General features: G+C 47.3%; 1 protein-coding gene across 1 annotated transcript; it reads left to right on the plus strand.

Moving 5' to 3' along the window:
- Positions 1–108: 108 nt before the first annotated feature.
- On the plus strand, positions 109–12744 carry PRRT2 (proline rich transmembrane protein 2). The gene is made up of 5 exons (XM_066630374.1): positions 109–153; positions 778–848; positions 10414–11053; positions 11911–12043; positions 12587–12744. The coding sequence occupies exons 1-5, from the start codon at positions 109–111 to the stop codon at positions 12742–12744; spliced, it is 1047 nt and encodes a 348-aa protein (XP_066486471.1).
- Positions 12745–20928: the final 8184 nt, after the last annotated feature.

Raw genomic sequence — 20928 nt, forward strand, 5'->3', positions numbered from 1 at the left:
AATCTCAGCTTTAAGTGGTTTCCCAAAGCACTTCCTTGTTTCCTGGAACTTTCCAAGGTAACCCCCCCCCCCGCCTTTGCTGTTGCATGTAAGTCTGCTTTATCTAAGATGGAGCAGTTGCCACTATTACTTGGCACCTGGGTGCTAGTGATGGTGGGTTGCTTGTTGATCGGAGGAGACATCTGCAAATGCTATACCAGAGCTGCGCCGTGGTGCAAGGAGAGTTAATTTGTAGGCACTTCCCCCCTCCCTTGCGCAGCAGCCAGGGCAGGTTATAAATAATTGATGAGGAACTGGAAGCGAGAGATTTTATATAATTTTCTCCCGGAGGGGAGGGGGCAGGGCGGAGGAAGCAGGATTCCCCCAAAACACTGGGCTGTGCAGAAAAGCCTCTGCAGCAGCTTGCTGAGCTCTATTGAGCAGACAAGCACATTCCCCTCCCTTGCTTTGCCCAATCTGGGATCCCCTGGAGCCCTGCCTGCCCCTTGTAGTTCCATCTTGGGGTCTTCCCCAGCACCCTTCAGCCCCTTCTACTAGCATCATTGGTATTCTGCACGTGTTGGTGCGCTTAGTCAGTTTCGGAGGGGGCTGGTGGTGGTGGTGGCAGAGCTGGGACTCCGATCCTTCACTGCTGGCTGCACTTGTGGCTTGCTGATGTGAAGTTTCAGTTGATGCAGAATATGTGGGACGCCTCCAGTACCGACACCATTTCTGCTAATGGTTTGCCCCTGCCCGATGAGCTAATGCACCATAAACCACAATTCCCCCCCCCCCCAGAAGCGGGGTCGATTTGACGCGCACCAGTGCAGAGGGAGGGGAAGGGGCGTCTTTGCAGACAAAGCCGCCGAGTGAGCAAGTGAGAGGGATGGGTTTGTGGCGGAGAGGGGGGTGGAGGCGGAATCTTTCCATCCATTCCTCCACCCCATACTAGGGAGGGGGAGCAAAGGAGGGAGACGGCAGCAAGAGGGAGGGGTGCGATCTGTGCGTGAGGGGGGCACCGGACCTGCCAGCCATTGCCCACCCCACCCCCTTCTGCCATCTGGACGCAGCCGGGAGCCCAGGTAGGAGGACGAGGGTCCTGCAGGCTGTCCAGCCCCCTTGGCCAGATCTCCCTGGCCGGTCTGCCTAAAGGGGCCTCGGGGCTGCGGCAAGCGGGCGGGGGAGACGGGGGGACGAAGTGAGCGGGCAGGGCTGGGTGTGAGCGGGAACGGGGGCCCTGGGAGTGGTAGGGCTGCAGGGGGGCGCTGGCTCGTGTGCTGGGCTGCAGCTTGGAGGGGCAGGCGGGGGGCGCCCTGAATGCCAGCCAGCCAGCCCCAGTGAGGTGGCCGCCGTGCCGCCTATGGGGGCGAGGGCGCGAAGGGAACGAGGTTTGAAGCGCACGGGCGGCGGAGGCAGCAGGAGGGGGAGAGCGGAGCGGGGACGCCGCTGGGCAGAGGCGGGGGAGGCTCTGGGGGGGCTTGCGGACCGGGCGTGTGCCGAGGGGGGCCGCAGGGGCAAGCCCAGGAATGGGTGTGCCGGGCATGGGCGTGAGCAGGCACTGGAGAGTGCGCCAGGGGAGTCGAGGGGCGGGATGCGGGGCTGGCTGGCGAGGCGGGGGCCGAGGGAGGGCGGCTGGACGGGGAGGGAGGCGCGGCAGGAGCTGTCCGTGGTGCTGGAGGGACGGGCGGGCGGGCGGGCGGCCGGCTCCGGGGAGGCTGGCGGAGGAGGAGAGCTCCGTCGGCGGTGAGTCCGCTGAGTAGTAGGGCTGGCAGGCGAGAGGTGACTTCTGGGAGGCAGCGCGCCTGGAGGACACTCTGTGGTGCGGGGAAAGCTTGGCCGGCCAGGAGGGGGACGCAGCAAGGCGGAGGAGTGTAGAAGGACCCCTGGGGGACTGTAGGACTGGGGTTACCCAGTGGGGTGCAAGGCGGAGCTGCTGTGGAGGGGGGCTGGCACCTGGGGAACACGGTGCCATCCCGAGTCCCCTACTGCAGTGGTTCCCAAACTGTGAGCCGTGGCTGCCCAGGGGCGGTGGAAACCAGGGTGGAAAAACCCATTGTATAGGGTGAAAAACCCATCACCCTATACAATGTATAGGATTGTAGCTCTAATGAGGAGGCCCAGTAGGTCAAGGGAGCCGCCAGTCATAAAAATTTGGGACCCACTGCCCTACCAAGTGCTTTCTCTGACACGGTTCCAAAGTGGATCAAGCACTGCTCCCCAGTGGATGGCCCTTGTGGTTTCTGAGCTTGCTGCTACTCCTTGTCTGTGGCCTGTAGGAAACCAATACGCTTCACAGTGTTTCTTCCACATACAAGAAATCACACCCTATTTTTAAGAAGTAGCTGTTAAAAGACCTTCCGTTCCCATCCTAACTAGGAATTGCTTGCCTTTTGCCAGCAGCACACACTGCTGAAGGATGGAGATGGCAATGGCATCTCGTGGTGTGCATGTGTTTTCCTTATGAAGGACAGCAGCGCTGAAAGATGTAATGCCTGGAAGAGACAGAGGGAGTGTACGTAGGTGTGTTTTGAAGGGGGCATATTTACCAAGCTGATGATGGCATGCAAGTTCCTTGCATGGCTGAGATTGAGTAACACAAATTTATTTTGTAATAAATTTGTTTTGTACTGTATAGTTTGTTTTGTCATGGCCCAGGCCTCCTAGAAGCCTGGGCCCTGGGGATTTTACCCGTCCCCCGTCCCCCTCCTCAGCCTGGTGGAAATCAGTGTCCAGTATATTGGGAGGTTGTCATAAATCAAGTGTTAGATTATGTCTCAAGCTCAGTAACAAATCAGCTTTCACCCTGTTTCTGTGCAGATCTATAAATCATGCAAAGTGACAATCAAGTCACCATCTCCTGGGTCTGTCTAAACTGCATGCCGACTGACCAGTGGATGAATCACTGCATTGTCCCTTGTGTAGCGTGTCAATAACAGTGCATGTTAGTCAGCCCTAGCTCTGCTTTATCCTAGTTGCTTGTCTAGGGCTTCACTGGGATTTGAGTAACTGTGTCACTCTGAGAATCTGTTGTGGCATCCATTGCATTGCAATCAAAGTGACCATGTGTCAGTTATGCAGGTTGCAATCCCAGCCACACTTATCTGGGCGTAAGCCCCACTGATGGAACTTACTTCTGAATAGATATGCATAGAATTGTGCTGTGTGTGTGCCAGAAGCTATATCACAGTTCACATGCATTTCAATGGCATTTCTGCAGGAGATTATCCTGATGGCCAAGTTTAACTTAAAAAACAACAACAATTTCAGAGGAGCAGAGGGGCGACAAAGACCATCACTGTGTGAGCAACCCCCCCCCCCCAATACTGTATTCCAACCCAAGTTGGTATGGAGGGAACAGGGTTCTGAACTCAGACTTCCAACCCTGACAGTTGCATCTCTCTCAGCTAGCTTTGTTGGCTTCTGCTTTCTGGGTTGAGGGACAGAGCAAGTGAGGCATTGAAGCAAAATTTTGTATATTAATCTACTGTAATTGCTTGACCAGTAATTTAGTATGCATCTCGAAGCCATGCTACTTTTCTGACAGGTGCAGGGAATCACATTGGAAAAGTGGAGAAATATGTTTAGAGGGGCTTTCCCCCTGAAGCCATCTATGCCAGGATGGTGCTATTAAATTTGGATACAATCTCCTGATACAACATTTGGATACAATAGAAGTGGCTTGTTTGAAGTCTGACTGATTTCCATGGCAAAAATTAGCACAGGTTTAACACAGGTGGTGTTGCTAGGGGGATGTGGGGATGTGTGTGAGGACCACCCCAGGTGAATCACTTGGGTGGGTGTGTGTGAGACAACCCTACTGTCCAAAATTCTGAAAATCTTGGTATTTTCAAATAATACCATCATGCTATATTTCATTTGGTGGGTAATTTAATGCAGAATGCAATAAAACAAACTGCATGGAAGTATCTTATTCTATCAAAAGTTAGAGCCAAAAATCCAGAAAAGTGAGAAAAAAACTGCCTCATGTTAACAAAAAGTGAATTTAACTCAAAACTGACCAATGAGACTGAGGGTTCTGAGAGGCTGTGAGGTGTTATTAGGACACAGCAGGGAACCAATAAAGTGCTAGTATGACTCAGTTCTCATTTCCATGTATCAAATTTAATACTAGAACTCTTATTCAGTTTATTTGGTTGGGTGTCCGGTACTGTTACATATTAAAATAAATAAAATTAATGGGGGTTACACAAACCCTAGTGATGCCACTGCATTTAGGCTGTGCATATGATTGTAATTTATTCTGCATGGTCTGGCATGGGAGGAGATCCATCAAGGGGGTGCCATAATGAGCTCTTGTACCCTGTGATGCAAACCCCAGCGACACCTCTGGTTCTAATACCCTATGCAGAAACTCAATTCTAATGTTTTCTTATACAGGTGGAGCCTATTTATCTGCATTAGTTCCGTTCCGTGACTCGGCACAATTAACTAAAAACGCGTTGTACTAAATTCCATAGAGTTACGCAAATATGCTGCAGCCTGACACTTCTGGATGGAAGGAAACTAAGGCAGCTGTTATCAATCCCCTCCCCTCCGCTCCATACTCAGCCCTCCCCATTGCCAGCTGCCAGGGCTTCTTTCACAGTTGGGATGCTGATCTTTTAAGAGTTCAGCCCTATGCGTTTCTACTCAGAAGTAAGAAAGTACTCCCAGGAAAGTATGGAGAGGATTGTAGGCTATATCTCATGCTTTGCTTGGTGGGAAGGCTTGCTTGTATTGGTGATAGCCTGCACCATGGGGGGGGGGGGTTTGCTTGTGCCAGTGATTACCTGCACCAGCTCAATGGGGGGAGAATTTGGCAAACATTCCCTGGGTTTTTTTTAAAGCAATCCCCTATGTTGCTACCTGCCCCTGTGTGAGTGAGTGAGAGAGAGCTCCACCTTGCTGCATGTGTTCTGGCTACAGAGATTTTTGGCCCCCCCTTCCCTGCTTCATCCTTTCTGTTGGCTCAGGGGCTCCAGGAGTGTTACTGTTCCTTTGAAAGGGGAACCTCTTCCAGGGCTCCAGGGCTATTTCCCTGCCTGGGCAATGTAGAGCCTTTTTGCAGTGTTTTGGGCTGTTTGGAAATGGAGTGAGACCCCAGCACAGGGCAAAGGAGGCAAAGGTGTTTGTGACTTTAAGTTCCCCACCCCATTCTAGTTGAGACAAATCCGCAGATAAAAAATCTGTGGATAAATAGGCTGCACCTGTAATGTTCTCCTACTGGTACTATACCTCTTACTATGGTTTCCCCATCTTCTAATCCCTCCCTCCTGGTACCTGATCATTACTTCCAAGATCTATCTCTGCATGTACATATACACTTGAGTCTTCCCAAGTCAAGTGTCTCAGCTCTCCAGCAGATAGGCCAGCCCTGAACATGCACAAGTCATTATCACCCCTTGTTGAAGCTAGAAGGTCCCTAGCATTGTTCATCAGATGCTGAAGAAAAACCGAACTCAAGGGTATAGAGAAGAATACTAAGAGTAGTTGCTTCCCAGCCTGGATAATTTTGGAGAAGGCATTTATGATGGAGACATCTGATTAATGGGGACTAAACCAAGCAAGGTAAATTAAGAGGTCTGACTGAATCTTAGTGCCAACCAATGTTTCCTCACTCATCTTCATCATCAGTTGAGATTCAGCTAACTCCGTGTTTCTTCACCACCACCCCCATTCATTTCCTCTTTCAATTTTGCATATACCTACACTGTGTTTGGTAAGAGCCTGCTTCGGTTTTGTCCATCCTACTATAGCAGAACTGTTACCATCCAATAACTGGTGTTGTAAAATGATACTGTTTGTGCAGTCTCTTGGATCAGGTGGAAAATCTCCTTGCCATCTTTGGCTCCAGGTAATCTACTGCAGGATCTTTGCTGCACTGGATATTTTAGAGCAAAGTGTCTCTGTCATCTGCCTTACCAACTTTGTCTAATCTGATTTACTAGGCAAATAGAGCTGTCCCTTCACAAGTTCATCTGGCAGCTCCCAATCATGTTTTACATTAATATTCTGAATGTTGTGAGAGCCTGCTTTTGTATCGTACAACCAGTTACATTGCAGTGCCTGCAAGAGTAGAGTCCAGCCAAAGCTTAGAGGCAGGCACCAGATTCCCACAAGGAATAGCATGCCAATAGGTTTGCACTGCTTGTGAGCTGTAATATATGATATATTGCAGTGGCACTCAATAAAGCCACCGCAAATCAGATCTCTTTAAAGTGCATGCCTAAAAAAATTTAGATGGCAATCACCAGGTTGTAAGCCAGGAAGAACAACTGTGGTCTCCGGCATCCCTGACAGATGGTTCTCTAACCTATTTAAGTAGACTACACAGAAGAATTCAAGCCCTCCTGTGGTGTTTGATACTCTGCCTGCTCTGCTGTGTAGATTTGCCTGGATGAACTGGTGACTGTACAATTGTATAGATCTAGTAAGTCAGAGCAAAATCTAAAACTGTCACATTGCAAACATGCACCATATAGGGACATGATTGGCTATAGTTTTTTGTCACATGTATGCTGGGTGTCAAACTTGTAGTTACCTCTGTGTCATGCATGTTGGAATTTCAGTTTCAGTAGGAACTCAGTCCTTCTAGCATAGTGGTTCTAAAACTTTTAGCACCGGGACCCACTTTTTAGAATGAAAATCTGTCAGGACCCACTGAAAGTAATGTCATGACCAAAAGTGACATCATTAAGCAGGAAATTTTTTAACAATCCTAGGCTGCAATCCTACCCACACTTACCCAGGAGTAAGTCCCATTTACTATCATTGTTAAAAGCATATATATAGTAGCCTGTTCAAAGGACAGATCTGTAACATTTCCCAAATGTAGTACCATGGTAGCATCAAGTCTAATATATTAAAAAAAAATTGCAATGAATGGGGACCCACTTGAAATTGGCTCATAACCAACCTAGTGGGTTCTGACCCACAATTTGAGAAACAAATTCTAGCAGATTCTAATGAATGTTAACAGGTATATCTTTGGTGAGAGGTTCTTTTTAGTTTTGCACATGTCCCGGATAAGAACAGTATCAGGGTGACCAGATGTCATAACCAACAAGATGCCTCAAAATGTAAGACATCCAAGAAAAATATAGGACAAGACAAAAGCTAAAAAACACTTGTATATTGACTTCATGTGGTTAATTTAAACACTGTGGGCACAATCCAAGGTGCGCCTTATGCCAGCCCAAGTCCCTTGGGGCAGCATAGGAGGGTCACAAACATGCCGTAAAGCACATTTGTGCCTCCGTGGCTGGGAGCCACATCGGCGCATTCAGATGTGCTGATGTGCAGAGGCAGGCAGAAGCCTCTGTGGAGGCTCCCGCTCTGCCGCTTGTGTCGGTGCTCTCACGCCGCCGCAAGCAGCAAACGTAGGCGGTGGGAGGGGACGTTTCTGGGCAGGGGAGGGCGGCCCCAGGGCGGGCGTGTGGGGAGCTGGGGACAGGGTTGGGACCCAGTGGTTATGCCAGATCCCAGCCCCTGTCCCCAGAGAGAATGGAGCGGCTTCCAGCCACTCTGCTCTCCTCTGACTTACGCCACCTCCAGAGGTAGCATCCAGAGGTGGCGCAGGTCCGAGGAGACCCATTGGGGCATGCAGCCCTTACCCAGGGGTAAGGGGAAGAGCTTCCCCTTGCCCGTGGCTGAGCCACTGCACCCAACAAACCTGCATTGGATGTAGCGCAAGCCCTCTGGCTTGCCTGCTCCAGTGCAGGTTTGGATTGTGCCCTGTGTTACTTATTATTAAATTTAAAACTGTTATGTATAATTTATTACAAGGAATTTATTAATTCCAAGAAGGCTCTGGGCAGGAGTCTGGTCTAGAGGGTAGAGCCTCCGTCTGCCTGAAGATAACATCCACAAGGTCGCCAGTTCGAGGCCACCGGGCACCGTGCGACCTTGAAGCAGCTGACAAGCTGAAGCCGAGCGATTCCATCTGCTCTGAGCGTGGGAGGATGGAGGCCAGAATGTGAAGCCAGATCGGAACGAAACACCTTGAATGTAGTGGTTCTTGAAAGAAAGAACCTTCTTTCAAATTGTAAAAATCCCTATTTAACAAGGGATTTAAATAAAAAAGCCTGCCTATGTAAACCGCCTTGAATAAAGTCTTGAATAAAGACCAAGAAAGGCGGTATATAAATACCTGTTATTATTATTATTATTATTAAGGCTCTGTACTGCCTGCGGGGGCCACTCAAAGGGAAAAGGAGGACATTTAAGTTCTTTTCCAGGACACAAGGCTAAAAAAGAGGGCATGTCCTGGAAAAAGAGAATGTCTAGTCACCCTGAGCAGTACACAAACAGGAAAGGGGTTTGTAGCAACCTGACTTATTTCGCTTTTGGCATAATTTGTCGCCTGGAATTCAGTCTGTGCCTTCTGAGCTCAGCTTCTAAATGACAGTTTCCTGTTCTGTATATGGGAAAAAAATGGTGTAAATGTTTTCATATTCCTTCTGGGAAATTGATATAAGGAGTGAAATTCAAAAAGGAGAGGGAGGAAGGACCACACCCCCATATGTCATACCTGCTATGCCTTAGCATCTATAGCCTTAATCCAGTCACTGGAACTCTTGTTACACATCTAACAGCCCAACCCTAAGCAGAGCCTGCGCCAGCCAGCGGAATGTGTGCTGGTGGCATGCGCTGTTGCAAAAATGCTGTCAAGTGCTTTGCCGGGGTGCAAGACCCAGGCGCACTGGCGGGAAGGAAAGAGCCTTCCCACTGGTGCTGATGATTCTCTGGAGGCTTGCAGGTGCAGGTAAGTTCAGGGGAGGGCAGGGAGGGGTTGAATGGGACAGGGAAGGGGCAGAACAGGGCAGCAATGGGGGCAGGGTGGTGTATTGGGCTTGGGAGGGGGTTAGGATGGGTGGTGGAGGCACCAGCCTGTTTTCCTGGGCCTGATCTGCTTGCACGGATCAATGCGGACTTGCATCAGCAATATCACAGTGCAGATCCAAGGTGACCCATTGTGGTTGCTGAGGCTAACCCAGGGTCAAAGGGACAAATGTCCCCTTACTCCAAGGAGACCTCCGGCAGCCAGAAATCCCCCACAATATGCAGTATACCCTGTGCCAGCACCACTGCATCATTGTGCAGGGATTGAGGTATAATGGGTCTGTAAATGCATATACCTTTATGGGGATATGCTTGCCAAAGACACACATTTCTTATGTCCAACATCTTTTTTAAAGGGAGGGCTCATGATTTTTTGACTGCTGGGAGGTCCAGAAAAGTAAATACTGTAATCATCATGGCAAACGTTCTTTAAAATGCACTTGTTGTGTATATTTACAGTATAAGTTTGAATATATCTCCTGTCTGGTCTCTGGACCTAGTTGAATTGCCCTGCTGCCTCCCTACTTCTGACTACTGAAATCTGATGGAATCCTTGCTTGATGGTCTGCCTTAAAAGTGAATTGACAAGGCTCGTGATTTGTCTTGGATTTAACCTAAAATTCAAGGCCCTGGTTCCCTCAGAGCCAAATTTCATTGGCGCCATTTGAGTTTGGTTCAACATTTTGATTTTAGCGTTATTGTTCACAACCAATCTTGGAAATCACGATGGGGCAAAAATGACATACGTACACAGTCTTTCAGTATGTTGGGCCCAGTCTGTCCTGACAGTCATTGATGTGGTGTATGCTCAAATTGTTGTGTGCCAATTAGTGGTATGGGAATATCAGATGCTGTAAATGAGGGGAGTGGGACAGATGGTAATGGATGAGATAATGAAATTCAACCTCCCACCCTAAGTTAAAGATTTTTTTTTTTTTACAAGAAGATGCTAGAGAAAAAGAAAGGGGGGAAGAGGTGCTGTAGCTCAAGACTACCCAGAAAATCCTCTTCCCAAATCTCAGGTATGTGGGTGGAAGGTACCTGTGGCTACTTAGTGTTTAGGGAAAGACACATTGCATATACTCAGAGGAAATCCTTTCCTTGTTCATCTCATGTTCCTGCACTGAGCCCTGGTATTCAAAGCAGTGGTGTAACTAGGGTTTGCGTCACCCAGTGCTGGAGGCCAGTGCACCACCCCCATGATGGACCTTCTCCCATTTAGTGGTGGGAGGGAGCGGTGGTGGGAGTGGCAATGCATCATCGTCCCACCCCTGCTGGTTTTTTGGCTATAACTGTTGATAGAATAGAGATATTTCAATGCGGTTTGTTTCCTCACATTCCGAATGAAATTACGTATCGAATGATATATAAGGTGATTGTATTATTCCCAGAGACTGCGATTTTAACAATTTTGGCCACTGGTAGTGTCAGCTTCCCCCCTGTGCATGTCACCCTGTGTGTCCCGCACACCCCTAGCGATACCACTGACTCAAAGTAGATTTGGGGCTCAAATTCAACCAACGGTCAGGCAGGGGAAATTGGGTGGTTCTTCTGAACACTGAACACCCCCCTTTTAATTCTCCCTGAGTGCAGATACCTGCCTGCCATGTCAGATGATGCTGAGAAGAATGAGGCTCCTCCAGAACAGGAGCAGCAAGGCAAGGGGGAGGAGCAGCCGGAGCAAATGCAGGAGCCAGAGCAAAAGCAAGAGCCTGAGCCGGAGCCGGAGCAGGAGCAGGAAAAACCACAGGAGAAGCCAGAAGAGTCACCAAAATGTCAGCCACCTCCTGAGAGCCCCCCAACACCAGAGGTCCCTGCATCACCTATGATGGTGACAGTGACAATTGAGAAGGAGACTGTGGGGGGACCACAGGAGAATGGGGAGCCCTTGGGACTGAGGGCTGGCTCAGCTGAAGAGCTGGGAAGCACCCCAGCCCCACCCACTAGCCCCCCAACCCGTTCCAAGTCGGCATCATTGAACGATCTGAAGCCCCAGAACAGCATCAATGGAGGCCCACGGGCTGGGCGAAAGAGCAGCCTTTCTGGGTCCCAAGTCCAACTCGCAGGAGCAGCAGGATCTCCACGGGCCAGCCTGAGCCGGCAGCCCTCTACAACGGGGTCAGCGGCTGGGGAGGCTGGGGAGAAACCCAGAGACTACATATTCATTGCCGCCCTCTCTTGCTTCTGCCCAATCTGGCCCATCAACATTGTCGCCTTCGTCTACTCCATCATGGTGAGCGTAAGGGGAGTGGCTGGCCCTGAAAACTATGGGACCTACCCCCCCCCCATTGAATGGGAGAACAATGTACTGCTCTGACCCCCACCCCAAAACTGTTTCCTCTAATGGTGTTCCTGGTCACTTTCCTTTTCATTTCTGCTTCCCTTGCTGTCTTTGTTTGGTCCGCTCTCCTTCTTTTTGTCCATTTGCAATTCACAAGTGCAAATAGCAGCAAACAAAGAATGAGCTTACTTACCAATAAGTAGGTCCAGTCTCCAGCCACTCACAAGTCAACCTGTTTACATGTTTTTGTCATATTAAAAATGTCTTTGGGCAGCTCCTACCGTCAGAACTCACCACAAAATAGACATCTAATTTTGTGTGCTTATTACCTGTGAGCCCTTTAAGTCATTTCATTTCCCATGCCCTGCTCTTCCTTTGGAGAGCTCAGAGTGGCTCACATGGACTGAAAAGCAATCTCCCATTCAAGCACTGCTTAAAATCACCGCTCTGCAGTTTCCCATTGCTGCAGAATTAGGAGCTTCCAGACCACCTTCTACTCAAATCAGACCATTGGTCTGTCTCAGCCTAGTAACCTGACTGGCAGTGGCAAAGGCCCCAGCGAAGGTCTTTCTCAGTAAAGGAGTCTGAGAGCCATTTATAAAGAGATTCCGGGGGCTGAACCTGGGACCGTCTGAATGCCAGTACGTGCTCTACCTTTGAGCCATGGCCCCTTTCCAGAATACGTATATCCATTATATTGGATAATGCTAAGTGGGCATTCATTTTCCTAGTCTCCCTGTTCCTCCTAGAAAGGACATCAGAACAATGACCTGATCTTCCACCCCTTTTCTTTTTTACCTCCTTGTCAGTCCCGTATCAGCTTTCAGCAAGGAGACATTGACGGGGCACGGCGCCTGGCACGGGTAGCGAAACTGCTGAGTATTGTTGCGCTGGTCGGGGGTGTGCTGATAATTGTGGCCACTATCGGTATCAACTATGGCGGTGAGTATGCAGCAAACCAGAGGCGGATGAACTTATTGCCACAGTCTTATTGCATCCTTCATACCTCATCCTTTGTGCTCCAGCTCCCTTGCGCCCCCCCTTGCCAAATCATTTATTTCAACCCAGAAGAATGCACACTTAGACTTTTTTTTAAAGGTACATTTGTAGAAAATCTAGGCACTCAAAGAAAGGCTTGCCAGAAAACACAAAGCACAAACAGTTACAGGGCTCCTAGAGGTGAACCAAGCATGGCAGCCTGCTCTCTCAGAGGAAGAACCTTATGTCGCTCAGCTTCATAGGGTCCACCAGACCTCACAGATAGTTTGCAAACTGATCACTATATGACCTTTGAGAGGTGCCAAGAGGGACCAAAAAACAAACACTTCTTAAAAAAAACAACTACCTGCTCTGGCAGTAGTCAACCACAGAAGTAAGCTCAAAGGGGTAGTCTTTAGGAGCCACCATTCCAAGCGCGATACCATAGTCTTTTGAGACTGAAGGTTGCCAACCTTTTTATATAGTATGAGACTGTTCTCCTCTAAGATCTCTTGGAACAGAGAAGGTGGGCTGAACACAAGGAATTCTCACAGCTGCTTCAAGATGGCTGCTCTTGCGTCAGTCGCAGCTGGCCTTCTCCAAAGAAGCCTGTGTGGTATGGGTGGCTGCCAGACAAGATTATAACCCAGACCTTCTATCAGTAGCACTCACCATGAAGAGTGCAGTGATGAAGAAACCAAACCACTCAGAAAGTCATTCAGTCCAAACTACTCAGTCCTGTAATTTGGTACCCACAATGGTACTTTGAGAGTTCTGGCAAAGGAGTCCAATGAGTGAAGCAAATTTCTCTTAAGAAAGCAACATTCTTTTTCCCCATGAAGAGGTTTAAACTCTCTCCACTTTGGCCTCATCATCTAGAGAAGGGGGGAGTCTCCTGGAGGAGTCCAGTTCCCTCTTTGCTAAATGTTCTGCATTTCAAGTCAGTTATTGTGCCTTCAGAAAAGCGAAACATCCCTACTCCCATCCTAGCGGATATGTTTAATTCAAATATTCCACATTGCATAGGGCTTCTTGTAGGTATATATTGGCTTACAACTGCCAACCATAACCATGCTCCTAAGAGCCCATTCCTATCAATCCCCCCCCCCGCTGCAGCTGCATTCTATTGTGGGGGGGGCAGTTGCAGAGGAAACTGGTTACTCCTGGGGGTAAGCCTCTGTAGTGTGGGGGGTATCTACTCAGACCTGCACTAGCTAAATAGTTGGTGAATGTTTGTGTGGACCTGCACTCCATCATCAGGTCTAGGAAGGGGGATAGGATTTTGGCTGCACTGGTGCCACCAGTCCTTCCTCCTCCCAGGCCCGATCTGCCCACCCCCACTCTGTCCCTGCCCCATTTTGCCCTCCCCCCGCCCTGTTCCGCCCTCCCCCACGCTGTTCCGCCCTCCCCCACGCTGTTCCATCCTCCCGCCTCTCCTGCTGACTTACATGCTTCAGCGAGAGGTGAGAGGAGTAATGGAGCCAATGGGGCAACACAGGCCTTCCCATTGGGAACCCTGACAGCATGCTGAGTGGTGCGTTGTCAGAGCGCCTTTTACTACTGATGCTGTTTTATGGCATTCAGTGCCAGTACAGGAGGTGCGCTGCCAGAAGACAGTGCACAGAAGATTGGAGCCTAATTCTGTGTAGTAAGCCATCCTCGTAGCCAACAACATCTCCTCAGAACTTTCTCCCATTCTTATCTACCCCTTTCCCACTGCCAGCATCAACTTAGGCTGAAGTAGTTAAAAAGAAAGCGTCCTCAACCCTCATCAATGTCTACACTGATTTCCCTGACAGCCTGCTCTCACATGCTCCAGATTCCAGATGTGGCCAGGTGTGGGAGGGCTGAATCAGGGCATGTGTGAAATATGCCTCCTCATGTTTCTTTCCAGATAGTAAACTTTTCCTTTTTCTGTTTTCCTTCCCTGTATTTTTATTCCCCTTCCAAACTCCTTTCCCCTTGTTCCCATGGCCCTAAACTTTCCTTCGCCAGTGTTCCAGTGAAGGTGGTACTCGGCTGCCACCTCAACCCTAGCACCAAAATTTCCATCTTTGGAGCTGGGAGCCAGCATGACTACAATACATATCCATCCATCCCATGTCCCCATTCATCCCTGATCCATGTAAAATAGGAGCACAAGGATGGAGAAAAGTGAGAGAGAGAGAGAGACAGAGACAGAGACAGAGAAGAAACCAAAAATAGAGAAAAGAGACACACCAGAGAGTAAAACTGAGAGGAAAAAGCATTTTGTTATTCTCAGACATGTCCCTTCCTGCTAGAGATCTTGGATACCTAATAAGAGGAAACAGAAAAAGACCAGATGGAGCAAAAGAAGGAGGGGATGTAAATAAGTATATCTTTCCGGTTTCTTGTCCGTCTGTCCGTCCATCCGTCCCTCTCTCTCTCTCCCTCTCTCTCTCTCATTCTCCTTCCATTCATTCTGTCATATGATCAGCCAACGACCCACCCACCCATTTTCCATCCACTGCCAAATTTCAACAGCACATAAAACTCTTTCGATACTCCATGTTTACAAGAAGCTGCCGGAGAAAAGCTCTTTTCCTCATCCCCCTGAGGAGGTGGGGAGCATGTTTACATGTTTGCTGGAAACAAATGCACAGCACCAGCTTAGGAAGAAAGAAAACATTTCTTGGATCACCTGCTCTCATCCCTTGTGTTTACAAAGACAACAAACGGGAATGAGGCAGTGCCACTGGTTGGTTTATAAATTGGATATGGCGTGGAAGGCGTGATGAGTTCCTGTGCCTCAGGAGGTGTGCTAACCAAGAGGAGTGACCAGAACAGATTTGGTTGCCTACATAACAGGTGTGAAGAGAGGTGCATGCAACCAAATTCATTCAGCCAGTTAATGGGAAAAGGAATGATGCAGGAATTCCTGTTATTGGCTGGAAGGAAAGAGTAAAATCAATGTTAAAGAAGGACAGCTTGGAGTAAAAGAATTTAACCAAAAGTGGTAGTGGCCAGAGCATGAAGATGAGACTGTGGAAGCGGTAATGGAAGTGAAGGAATAATCTAAGAGCTCTGTGGCAAAGGGAAGCGACTGGCAGAATGGTGGAGAGTTTGCGTGTTTGCAAGACTTCCATTTGAAATAAGAGAACATTAAGAGGTTGTGGTCCAAAATGGCTCTCTCTTCTTCTTCTATTGAACCAATTTAGCAAGGAAGTAGAGTGACAACATTTTTTCTTGGGCAGAAAAAAACAAAGATGAATGAAGTACAGAGACAAATAGAAAAAGTCAACAAGTTAGGAGAATGCTACAGGAAGAGGTGAATCGCAGATGAATGCCATTTTGAGAAAGCGAAAGCATCAGGCATGGGCAAGAGGCAGCCAGGATGTTGGAATGGAAAGAATTCAAGACAGCGATAGGCAAACTTGGGAGAGCGGTGGCTGGTAGGATGGCATATAAGGCAAGAATCTGTTTACATCAAGTTTTTCTTGATATTAGCCCACAAGTTCGGAACTGGGAACTCATTTGCTAATTTTAAACACATGCCTATCTTTGGAAGGCCAGAAAAAAAAAAGTAGGAAGGGTATATTTTACCAAATAGTGGAAGTCGATATTGTAAGAGACACAATAGGCAGAGATCAATGTTTGGAAATGTAATAATCAGAAAGAAAATGGGGACCAACAGAACCTCAAAAGATGTGATAGCAAAGTGGGCAGGGGGTAGTGGAGAGAGACATATCAATGTGGTGTTGTCATCTGAGCATGAATTGCAAGAAAAAGGTGTGTCATAGTGATCCGGATGACATATACCACCACATGGAGCAACAGAATCAGAAAGTGCTGGATAGAAGAAGCTACCTGCATGCAGGATGATAAAAGGCACCTAACAGAGGTCTACAAACACCAGCCAAAATCAGAAAGGCAGATTTAGAAGGTGCACATGGTACCAACTGGAATGGATGAGCGAAGAAGCCACCAAAGGAGAAATCTGCTGGTCACAAAATACAATCTGGAGTAGGCGAAACGAGAAAAGAACTGATGGAGGGATGCACAGGTGAGCCAAAACCACTGGAGAAGGAAGGCGCATGGCTGTCTAAAACAAAACCGATAAGGCAAACTTGGGAGGAGCATGCACAGTGTTCCAGAGTGAAAGAATGGAAGGACAGGAACTGCACATTCAGATGTGGAGCACCAGTCTTGAGTACAGAAGGGTGGACTAATAGGAAGAATGAGAAGGCACTGAGAGAGCATGCACTCCATACCAAACAAAAATTAAAAGGGCCTGGTGGACAACAGTGTATGTCACTGGACAGAAAAAACTGGGATGCAGGGGTGGGGTTGGGGGTAGGGCACCAGCAAAGAATTGTGTGTGTCAGACACGAATTTACACCCGGCACAATGTGACTTTAATTTTTTTTCTCAGACTGTTACACAATGGGGTTGGGGGGGTGGAGAGGGTGGGTGAACCAATGTCCTCCTCCTCTAAAATCTGTGCTTGGGGGAGGCACAGGGCTTTCTTTAGGGTGCACGAATCTGCACGAATTATTAACCTCTAACCTTCCCCCACCCATCTCTCTCTCTCTCAAAAATTGTCCTTCCTTTGATGGCTGCCTGGCATAGAAGGAAGGGCAATTTTGTTTTTTTCCATCCTGGGGATGGTTAATCTCTAGGTGGAAGGAGATGGTAGGGTTACGGCTGTTGTATTTTGATGTTGAAATGCAAGTATTCTATCTGCATGTTTTTATATGCTTATATTTGGGGCAAGGAGAGAATGTTCAGGGTTATGAAGGGGAAAAGAAATCTTGAAAGGGCAGGGATCAGAAGCTGGAAGGGCAGAGAGTTCAGGGTTTGATACGGTGTGAGTGACATTCAGTATGGAGGGCCTGGGCTTTGTGGGTTTCGGTGGGCAGAAAACGGGGATCAAGCTGGTGGGAGAGAGGGGTAAAGGAATACTGACTGAAGAAAGGAACAGAACTGTTCCTTCCAGTCCTAAACCCAAAATTTCACACACAGATTAGCTGTTTAGAGAAATTCACAGAGGCACCCCTGAGAGAAGAAATAGGATTAGTAAGGGCAGCCATTGGGCCAAATCAAGTCTGTTGAAGGATATTCTGCAGCCCAGAGCCCAAAAAAGAGTAAGTGAAGGGGAATAGCATCTGCTGCTGTGGGATTCATCCAGAGTCTACTTGGAGGAAGGGCCTGGCTCAGCCATTCGGCACCCTCCACTCAAAAGGAACATTTTGGAAAAGTAACTGCTGACTTTGCATCAAATTTGGCTTCAGGATGTAATTTACAGAACAGGGAGTTTATTGCTGGCTCAAAGCTACCTTGCCTTCCTCCAATTCTTTAAACTAATTGATTGCCTTCAGTTTTACCCTCAGAAACTTGCCCTAAGCAACAACCAGAGCTGGGAGGGGGGGGCAAGAAGAGGGTAGGGCATTAAAGGGGATTAATGTAGAATTTGGGTGGAAGGATATTGAACTATCTGGATATAAGGGCAGAGATAATTGGGGGAGGGATTTTACATTTACACATATCAGCTATTGAATGAAAAACCACATAACCTATATCTTTGACAAGTTGCTTGATAGATGTTTTCATATTTGGTTGGGAGGATTGTAAGGTTTTGGATGCTGGAGAGTAAAAGTACGCTTTAATATACAATGGGGAGATAAGGTTTTTAGGGGGAGGGATCATGAGGGAGATTTTATTTTTTATTTCTTTCCCCCTACAAGATTTCAGTGCTTTGCAGGGTGCGGAGCACAGCTTTAGAAGCAACGGTGTTGCAGAATGTGCAGGAAGCGTCTCTGCCTTTTACTTCCTGTCTTTCTGCAACACTGTCGCACTGAAGGTGCGGAAGCAGGAATTTTGTTGCTCAAAGAACCAACTCCGAATCATGCCATCGTTCTGACAGCAAAGCACAGTTTGTTGTTATCTCTGCGGTGCTCATAAACATACACAGCACTGAGCAAAAACTGGTCCACACTTTTATTTACTATCCTGTACTGTATTTGCTTTTCTTACCAATTACAGTTCATTTTCTTACTTTTTCCGTTTGTTGTGCAATGCCACAATGTTGCTTGTTGCTGATTAAAATGATTTTATTTGGAATACAGAAGGGCAGGGTCTTTCTGAACCTAACACTAATAAAAACCTTTCATGTTATTTAAAATTATGTGCGGGCGGGGGGGGGGGAGATTCATGGAACAAATTCTAATACCAGTTTGTATAAAGAAAAAGTGGGTGGGGGTGGGAGAAGGGACATGATCAAATTATAAACTGCTACAGACTTTTGTATCAATGCATGAATCGAGTAAATAAACTCAGATGCATGAATCCAGTGTCTATTCATCTTTCAAGGATCACTCCAAGATGGGCTCTCCACCAATTATCCTAGCTGGGGCTGGGTAAATTTTGAATGAAAAACAATCATATAATTCAAATTTCACAACATGGAAAATGAAAATTCTATAACCTTATTAGATCATGAGAATAAGGACAATACTTAATTTACACCATCATATTTTTCTGCTAGCCACAAAAACAGATTATGCCGCCTGACCTGCCAAACCATTTTGGCTTCTGAAATGCAATCCAAACATTTTCAGGTTTATGGCTGCAGTGACCTGGCAAGAAATTTGATTTAAAAAAATAAAAATAAATCCTCATACTGCAGAATTCTGTTGGATTCTACAGTTGCATTATGCATACCATGATGTCAGCAAGGCCCTCCTAAATAAAGGGCAGGGGGTAAAAAGTCTCTCTCTAGGGTCTCTAAATGAAGCAGTAAAATAAGAGTGACTTAACTGACAGCATTTATTTTCATCCGTGCCTCAAGTAGAGGCAACTCAAAGGAGGGGGGCAATGGCATAGCCGGGAGGGGGGTCGGAGGGTAGATAGCCCCAGGTACCATGCTTTGAGGGGGTGTTTCAGAGGCCTCCAAAAGGCATTTCTGGTTTTCAGTGAAAACTGGAATTGCCTTTCAGAGGCCTGAGGAGGCTGCATACCTTGAGAGGGTGTCCTAGAGGCCTCTAAGTTTTTGGTCTTCTTGAGCCTCAGAAGGCCTCTTAGAGGTTTCCAAAGGCTTTTCTGGTTTTTGCCGAAAATCAGAAGTGCCTTTCGGAGGCCTCTAAAACACCCCCTCAAGTCGTGGTACCTGGGGCCTCAGAATGGCCTCTAATATGTCATATGGAGGGATGTTAAAAATTTGGGGGTATGTATTATGGGAGTGTTAATTTTTGTGCCCCTGGGTGCTAGATGGCTTAGTTATGCCACTGGGGAGGGGGAGAAGCAGCCTTCAGCATCCAGACAATGATTTCTTACACTATGAAGGAACAGAGGATCAAACAACAGAAACAAAGGAAGATTCTATATGATGGTTTGGATAATGGTCAAATAAGAGCCCAGCTGAACTGCTTTAGTCAGGTCTAGGAGCTATAGCAACATAGCTGATAGCAAAGCCCACTCTTTGCCACCTGGTGAAACCATGGGGTTTACCCAGGATAACCTCTTGGTGGATTATACCCCAGATTAATCAGTCCAGTGCTCTTCAACCTGAGGTTTGATTTATGGTACACCACATTGTATTTGGCATCATTTTTGCTTTCTTTTTTAGAAAGAAAAAAATGGGGAAGGGTGTGTATACCAGATCTATACTAGTTTACCTAGTAAAGCTTCTCTCCAGAGAATCCTAAGCATAGTCTGTTGGAGATTTCTCCATCCCTGCCCCGCTGATCTACAAGTCCCAGAAATAAGGAATCATTACCAAACTAGAAGGGCTGCTGTGTAAACACAGTGAACCTTTGGTTTAACATACCTTCATACACATTTTGCACCTATACATGTCCACTGACACAAAGCATTTCAATTTGACAGGCTCTCCACTTAACCCCCCCCCCATTCAACCCTCAACCTTGTTAAAAAAAAAAAAAAAAAGAGCCTACTGCACTCGAGCTGCCAGTGACACAATTAAAGTATTTCTGGACTACACCACACAAAGACATATGAAGCTGCCTTAGACCGAGTCAGACCAACGGTCCACCTAGGCCAGTATGGTCTTCTGGCACAGCTTCCCACTTTCTTATAGAGATAGGGATGCTTGCATGCTTTGAACTCCCTTACAGGAGCACAAATGACATGATTGAATGCTTTCCCCTGAAAAAAAGAATTCCCTGCAGATACAAAACTTAAAAACCAAACGAACAACCCAGGAAGGATACATTTTAACTTTAAACATAAAGGATGTGTTGGGGTTTTTTGTTTTTTTTAAAAACAAACCCACAACCATCATGGAGGAACATTCAGTGATACAATTCCCTAACTGGCCCACCTCCCCCCAGCACTGTCTGTTCTAGTGGCTGCCTGCTGGTATTCATTTGCATCTTTTTAGATTGTGACCCCTTTTGGGACAGGGAGCCTTTTAGTTATTTGATTTTTCTCTGTAAACCACTTTGTGAACTTTTAGTTGAAAAGCGGTATATAAATACTGTTAATAATAAATAATAATAATAATAATAATAACTACAGTTCTGAAGTTGTACAATAACAGGTCCATGAAGAGTTTTCCCTGCCTGTTTACGTGAACTAGACTGAAGGCATCCAGAGTCTCTACCCTTGTGTAATTAATCAGAAAAAGCCTTGTTTGGACCTTTAGCTACATGCAGATCAAATCATGTAATAGCAAAAGCACATCAAAGTGGACAAATGCTGCACCCAAGGAAACTTTCTCTCCATGGTCCTGAATACTGAATGTCCGCAATGGGTATCCCACCCCACCACTTAGTTTGAACCATGGGAAGGGCTAATGAATTAACCAGAGGCACCTGCATAATCCATGACTACACTTGGGTTAGAAACCATGCCAAAATCACAACCCGTTG

The sequence above is a fragment of the Tiliqua scincoides genome, chromosome 5, assembly GCF_035046505.1.
Source record: "Tiliqua scincoides isolate rTilSci1 chromosome 5, rTilSci1.hap2, whole genome shotgun sequence".
NCBI classification, from domain to species: domain Eukaryota; kingdom Metazoa; phylum Chordata; class Lepidosauria; order Squamata; family Scincidae; genus Tiliqua; species Tiliqua scincoides.

Excerpts from the sequence above, each read along its gene's own strand:
- PRRT2 (XM_066630374.1), top strand. The coding sequence starts at position 109 with ATGGAGCAGTTGCCACTATTACTTGGCACCTGGGTGCTAGTGATG. Across the intron at positions 154-777 it reads GCACCTGGGTGCTAGTGATG|AAGCGGGGTCGATTTGACGC; the intron begins GTGGGTTGCTTG and ends CCCCCCCCCCAG. Across the intron at positions 11,054-11,910 it reads CCTTCGTCTACTCCATCATG|TCCCGTATCAGCTTTCAGCA; the intron begins GTGAGCGTAAGG and ends CCTCCTTGTCAG.